Source organism: Podarcis filfolensis (assembly GCF_964270895.1).
Source record: "Podarcis filfolensis genome assembly, chromosome: 13".
Lineage (NCBI taxonomy): Eukaryota > Metazoa > Chordata > Lepidosauria > Squamata > Lacertidae > Podarcis > Podarcis filfolensis.
Genome location: NC_139615.1, coordinates 29,525,349 through 29,531,887, shown reverse-complemented (window position 1 = coordinate 29,531,887; position 6,539 = coordinate 29,525,349). Strand labels below are relative to the sequence as shown.

At 48.8% G+C, this 6,539-nt stretch overlaps 1 protein-coding gene across 7 annotated transcripts in view; it reads right to left on the bottom strand.

Annotated features, from left to right (window-relative positions):
- Positions 1-4,222: 4,222 nt before the first annotated feature.
- LOC310747751 (trafficking kinesin-binding protein 1-like) overlaps positions 4,223-6,539 on the bottom strand; it is a 50,232-nt gene continuing 47,915 nt past the window's right edge. For 6 of the 7 annotated variants that reach the window (XR_014541001.1, XM_083582782.1, XM_083582780.1 and 3 more), the window contains one exon: positions 4,223-6,071. Coding sequence is in view for 5 of the 7 variants with exons in the window: in XM_083582782.1 (XP_083438908.1) it covers positions 5,606-6,071 (466 nt within the window). In the remaining 2 variants the exon portion in view is untranslated. The remainder of the gene's footprint in view (positions 6,072-6,539) is intronic. The other variant, XR_014541002.1, reaches the window with a different exon arrangement.

Below are 6,539 nucleotides of genomic sequence, written 5' to 3'. Positions count from 1 at the left end.
GCCACCTTCATTAAAATTCTCAGGGGAGTGCCAGGAACATTAACTTTCGACTGCCTCCGTTTGCCAAGGTCACCTGATGGATTTTGCCACTTTCTGCCATGGGGTCCGCTAATTAACTCAGGCAGAATGGAGAGGGGCTTGTGACCCCTGGCAAGCCATGAAATTATCACTCTGACGAGATTGTGCTTGAAAAAGCAAAGTGGGTGTGTGAATAGGCACTAGAATTGAGTCTTTGCAACCACAAGCACCGAGGGTGTGCTATACCAAGAGGCAGGTAGGTATGCTGGGAAACTGCACTGAAATGAATTTTGAGGTAAAAATTGCCTCTGAAACACCCTTATTTGCCCTTCCTAAAGCACGTTTCAAGGTACAAATGCTTTTTGGGTCCCCCCTCCCTTTACTCCCCCACATAAAGGAAGATAATTACAAATCGCCTTTCAACTTATTTTTTTTTTACCTGGCCAAATAACAAAACTCAACAGGTGGATTTCTCACCTAACAGCCCTCCTCACATAACAATTAGGATCTCCAGATGGGAATTATACCAGCCTGATTTCCATCAAAAGACATGCCTGGCCAATTCAGTAGGGGCCAGGTAGACACTATAAACTAGGTCCAGATGTGATATGTCACCAGAATGCTGACAAACCAGCTGTGTCTCTCCTTGTTACCCACTCCTGCTTATCTGGGATTAGGCCCCATTTCTGAGGAGGTATTTATAGCATGACACTGTAAGTCAAGCAAGGCAGTGGGTGGGCCGAATGGTCCCTCCAAATCCGTTACAGACTAGACTATGTGATTCTTTTCAAAACACCAGGGGACACTGTTATTAATGTTTGTTGACTCCCTTGACAATTACAAAAACCATACAATATACTTATGGCCTTTTTTGTTATATCGATATACGTTGTATTATACTTTGGAAGATTTCTCCCCCCCTCCAAAATACAGTTTTACTGATTTCCAATATATAACAACAATTACAAAAAAGACCCACTTCTCCCTCTCCAGGATGGTCAATCCAGTTAAGTTTGCCAAAGTCCAACCTGTTATTTTGGTGTTTGCCATTCTTTGGGGTTATCAGTAAAGTATTAATATTTATTTATTTTTCTTATGTGCAAATCAATAAAACATTTTTTTTAAAAAAGTAATGACCTGGATGAGGCCCAGTCAACAAATTAAATCCTGACAAGATGGTGGTTCAGGGGATGAGCAATTCCCTAATTCCAGGTGAAGTTCCCCAGAAAAAGGATGCTGTGCAGCTTGAGTGTGCTTCTAGATCTAGTTCTGTCATTGAGGCCCAAGCAGATTTGGTGGCTTAGAGTGCTTTTTAAGAGCTTTGGCTGATAGGACATCTACAATATCTCCTGGGCAGAGTCTGCTTACCTATAAAACACTAAACATTTGGAACACAGGTACATAAAGGGATGCCTGCTCCCATTTCAGCCTGCTCAGGTATTCTGCTCATCTCCTAATGCCCTTCCTCCAGCTGTCCCCATCAGTAGACAGGTGGTGATACAGGGGTGGTTGTTTATTTGTCTGCAGCACTCCATGTGAGTAACTCCCTTCCTGTGGACAGCAGGGCAACCCACCTGTCAGCCAGCCACTCCAGGGCAGATGCTTTTATAGCTGCCTGCCCCATTGTTGTTGTTTAATCGTTTAGTCTTGTCTGACTCTTTGTGACCCCATGGACCAGAGCACACCAGGCACTCCTGTCTTCCACTGCCTCCCGCAGTTTGGCCCACCCCATATGTAACATGTAATGTTAGGTGATTGGCAGGTGGGCATGGGTCAGCCAAGATGGTCACCTTGCTGTAGCACAACAGTTAGTGGGGAAGGGCCAGCCCTATCATCAGGCAGAATGAGGTAACTGCTTCGGGCAGCGGATCCTGAGGGGGCAGGCAGAAATGGCCATCTCCTGAGCTCCTACCCTCTGCTGGCATACACAGCAATGGGTCCTACATGCACCCTTGTAATGGAGGGCACTACCTCATCACCAAAGAGTCAACTATCCATCTCGTTCAGTAGGTGGAATGGAGTCGGGGGCAGCAACCATACTTTGCTCAGCCAGCAAAATGTCTTGAGCCCCTACTCAACACTTGACAACTTGCCACCATGACATGATAAGTCAGTGTGGGCCGCTTCGAATCCCCGTGACAGGGTGAGCTCCCATAACAAGATATGCGTATTTTAATCAACCACATAAAGGAAATGACTTCTGACTGTGGATGCACCATCACAGATCCAGCACCACGGACAGAACTTCCAGGACCCGACTCTTCTCAGGGCAGCCTGTGCCAATGCTCAGCTGCAAGGCATCAAGCAGCATTTAAATTGGGTTAACACACATCTACTACAAACCAATTTCAAGTGGCTCAGGGCATGGAGGCTGGTCTGATCCTCAAATGTCTTGTGCATGCACAGAGGTGTACTAGTTTGTGCCTAGTTTGAATCAATGCTTCCCAGGGCTGAATTCTAGAACCAGTTATTTTAAAACACACACAGCTCAACCTGGAATGCATGAAGGGGGATCCAACAAGGGGGCTTCTGAGCATTTGGACTGGACATTCACGTACCACTGAGTAAGGAAGGAACATTCCACAATGCAGGCAGCGCTTGCCACAAATCTCTGCAGCCACCTGGTGGTCAGATGAAGCCATTTCACTTCCCATTTCCCCCTTTTGCTTGCTTTTCAGCTTTTCCCACTTGCCCATTCCTACCTCTAGTGGAAAAACCATGTAACTGCAGCCCCTTATCCCACTGCCTCTAGGCCAGGAATAAGCCCTAAACACGTTGACACTCAGCCTCTAGCACAGTTTCCCAAAGCTGTCTTTGGACTACAGTTCCCATCATCCCTGACCACTTGACCTGCTAGCTAAGGGATGATGGGAGTTGCAGTTGCAGCAAGAGACCCAAGGTTGAGAAACACTGCTCTAGCAGAAATGGACCAAAGCTGCAGGATTTATCCACCAGTTGGTGTGCATGTAAGAGACCACAGCTCAGTCCTGTTTCTGTATGATGCACAAACAGACTGCAAAAAACCTTCACGACTTGGTTTGCTCCCCAATGAGAAGGATACCAGTTCTGAGATGGTAGCCTAATGCAACATTTTAAGGCTATCCCCACCAATCGGGGACCTGTGGTCCTCCAGTTGTTGCCCCATCACCCTGAACACTGGCCAGGCTGGCTGGAGCTGATGGATGTACGACAGGGAGTACGATGCCTGAAGCAGCCCTGGGTCCCCACCCTTGCTCCAAATAGTTATGAAACGAGGAAGCGAAGAGGCAGCACAAAACCTGTTGAAAGTCAACAAAACCTACTGGCTGAAGCAGGTGGCGGGGGCTGCATAGAAACACACAGCCACTGTTGGATATTCTCTCTGTGTGTGAGAGAGAACCATTTGTTCCAGAAACATAGAAGAGCAGAGAAGAAGTTTCAAGAAGCAGCAGAAGGCCGAGATTGTTTTGTCTATGCAAGGACGTTTTCTGTGGGAACTGTTCTTTGGACATGCGCAGTGTGACATGAAGTACTGATTAACAATGGTTCTGTGCAACTTGTGAATCTCTTGCTTGCGCCTTGCGGTGAGAGAAGCAGTGTGTCTTGTACTCTTGTTGGACTCTAAGCATGCCTTGACCAGTGGGGAATGTCTGTATATATTTGCTACCAATGTGCTTTTATGCTTGTCAAGTCAACCTCTACACTTGACTGACTCTTTATGGCTTCCATGAGTGTTTATTGCCTACTGTGTGTACCTTCAACCCCTTCCAAGATGCTTCCAAGGAAGGAGCTGCGTTGAGATGTGACTCTACCAAATATGGATACTGGCACACATGCACGGCAAAAGTAATGTTGGACCCAATCCTTCTCATCCATCAGAGGTTGATAGATTGATCCAACAGCCACAAGTTAGGAAAGTTAGATATAACCTTACTTTCCATTTGACCACCATGGTATTTGAAGCAGAAGCAGAATCGCTCCCCGCAATGTCTGCGTGGTGCCACCTTCCTTCTTTGCATTGGTGCCCCTCAATTTCATTCGGCATCAGGAAACGTTGCTATAGTTTCATTCATTCCCTGCTCCCTTGATGACTACCCTGTTACTCACCCGAGTCAGCTGGTTACGAAAACCAAGCCCAGGCTGTCGTGAAGAGGTGGGCGAGAAGGAAAGAGAGAGGCAACAGCAGAGCTACTGTACACTGGCCAAACACCACAAGAGACAGAGATCAGGAGCAACAGCAACACCATGTTTATTTCACCGAAAGGAGACACAGGAACGTAACAGGAATACGCATGTGTCAAAATGAGGGGCTGGCTATGCAAAGTGGTGTGCAGCACACATACAGGAGCGTGCAAGGAATGGGTGTGGGACTTTTAAGTTAACATTTATAAATGGGAAAATACGAACGTCCACTGAAGGGGGGGAGACCCACAACAGAGCAATCTGTGGAAACCAGCCATACAGCTGCCCAAGTCTGAGAATTACCGTAAATGTTGTTAGAAGACGCTTTGGAGGAAGACAAACAGAGCTGCCCTGCTCCAGCAAGGACGAAACAGACATGAGGCAGATTCTGTGGCCGCAGGGGCAATGCAGTATTAAAAACTTCAGTGGAGAGAGGAGGAGGAGGAGGAGGGGGAGAGTAAAGTGCAGCAGAATTCTCAGCAACACAAGAAAAAGAGGAGAGCTTTGCCTCCCCAAAAGTGGAGCTCAGAGTGTGGGGCGAACAAAGCCAGCTCTGGGTGGCTAAGTGTTGGCAAAGGAAGGGGCACTAAATGGGTCCCACAGGGGAGTGTCGTGGGGGGGGGGCACAACAGGATCCCGGTCAGCTTTCTTTGTCCCTTTTCCTCAATGATCTGAGACGGTGTCTTTTAACGGAGAAAACCTCACCGGATCCAGATGAGAAATAGACCCAACTATTGCGTTTGCCCGAGGCTAAGAAAATTGAAGTTGGCAGGAGAGGTAAAGGACAAAAACATCCCCTCTCAAGCCCATCATGCATGCAAAAAGCCCAACCTATCACTCCCACAAGTCCTGCCTATACCACTACATGCCTTTATGTACCACACACAGAGAGAGACAGAGAAGGTGTGCATTTCTTAAGGGAATTAGCAGTGAAGGCAGTGACTATAGTGCAGGAAGCAGGGAGAGTCATGGTCCGTGAAGATGAGCTTGGAGCTGTGTGCTTTTTGGACTTTGGGCCAGCTCTTTCCACAGGGCTCATTCCTCTTACCCATGCCCCATAGCCTTCATAGCGAAAGTACATTGGGGATTGCAGTTTTGCAAAAGGGCCCCAAAGAAAAAAGGGCCCACAGAACCACAACGCCCAGGGTTCCTAGGATGGAGGCAGAAGGAAGCTGTGAAAAGCTTTATCAGACATGGAAACAATGATTCCCCAACTTTCCTGATCTACAGGAAGTGGAGGACAGAATGGCAACAGGGCACTGTGGTTGGCAGACCCCCTGTTTGCTGCCAAGCCCTGCAGGGTCCCTCCCCACAACCACACCCCAAACTTCAGGATCACAGATTTGTCCAGGAGGCAGTCCGCATGAAGCCCCCTCTGTCTCACAGACGCCCCACCAGCGGAGGGCAGCACAAAACTGCAGAGTCCTCACGACAGGCACCTCTTCCTGCGATGAAGCCCCTGCAGGTGGGAAGCTGCATACGAGGCCTCCCCTCTTCTGACCACCTTGTCCAGCCCCAGCTGCTGCAGCTTCTCCACCAGGTTCAAGCTGAAGATGCTGGGCTTGTCCTCCTCCTCCTCCTCCCTCTGCCGCAACCGAGGTGATCCCAAAGCCCACTCCCCTAGGCCGCCCAAGCAGCAGCGCCACAGGGAGCCCAAAGGAGGAGACAGCCAATACAGGGTGCCTGAGCCTCTGGGGAAGTGGGCCAAGGCTGAGGCTGCCCCTCTCTGTGCAGAAATGCCTTGCTCCGTCAGCAGAGTCACTAGTCCAAGAGGGGGGTCCTCCTCCTGCTTCTCTTCACAGCTGGGCTCTTCCTGCAGGGGGAGCTGGGGAGGGTGAGGGGGGCTCAGCCCCGTGCCGGACCCACAAGAGGGCACAACTGTATTATAAAGACTGGAGAAGGAAGGGGTGGACACAAAGACAAAAAAGAGGAGAAAAATTCAGTTCCATGGACTGGAGGCAGGAGTAGCTGCAGTCGCTAAAGGCACGCATAGGATGCTCAGGAACAAGTTCAGCTTCCTTCTGCAGTGGTAGGTGCATTCTTTAATGTGCAGAATCGGTGGCCAAGCAGGTTGGCTCAGGCTGACATTACAGCTCACTAGAAAATCCCCAAGCAGAGCCATGAAAATGCTGGACCTCTTACTATATGCGGGAAGTTGGCAACCCAAGAGACAGAGCTAAGAGAACACATACAGAGAACAGGCAGCTTCCCCCAAGTTTGCTGCCATTCAGAGCACAAGAGACCAGAACTAAATCAAATGAACAGAGGAGCCACTTCCATCTGAATGCAGCATTCTCTCGCTAAAAATCACAAGCTGTTTGTGGTGCAAATCCTTTTGAGTTGACTCCTGAATTTATTCC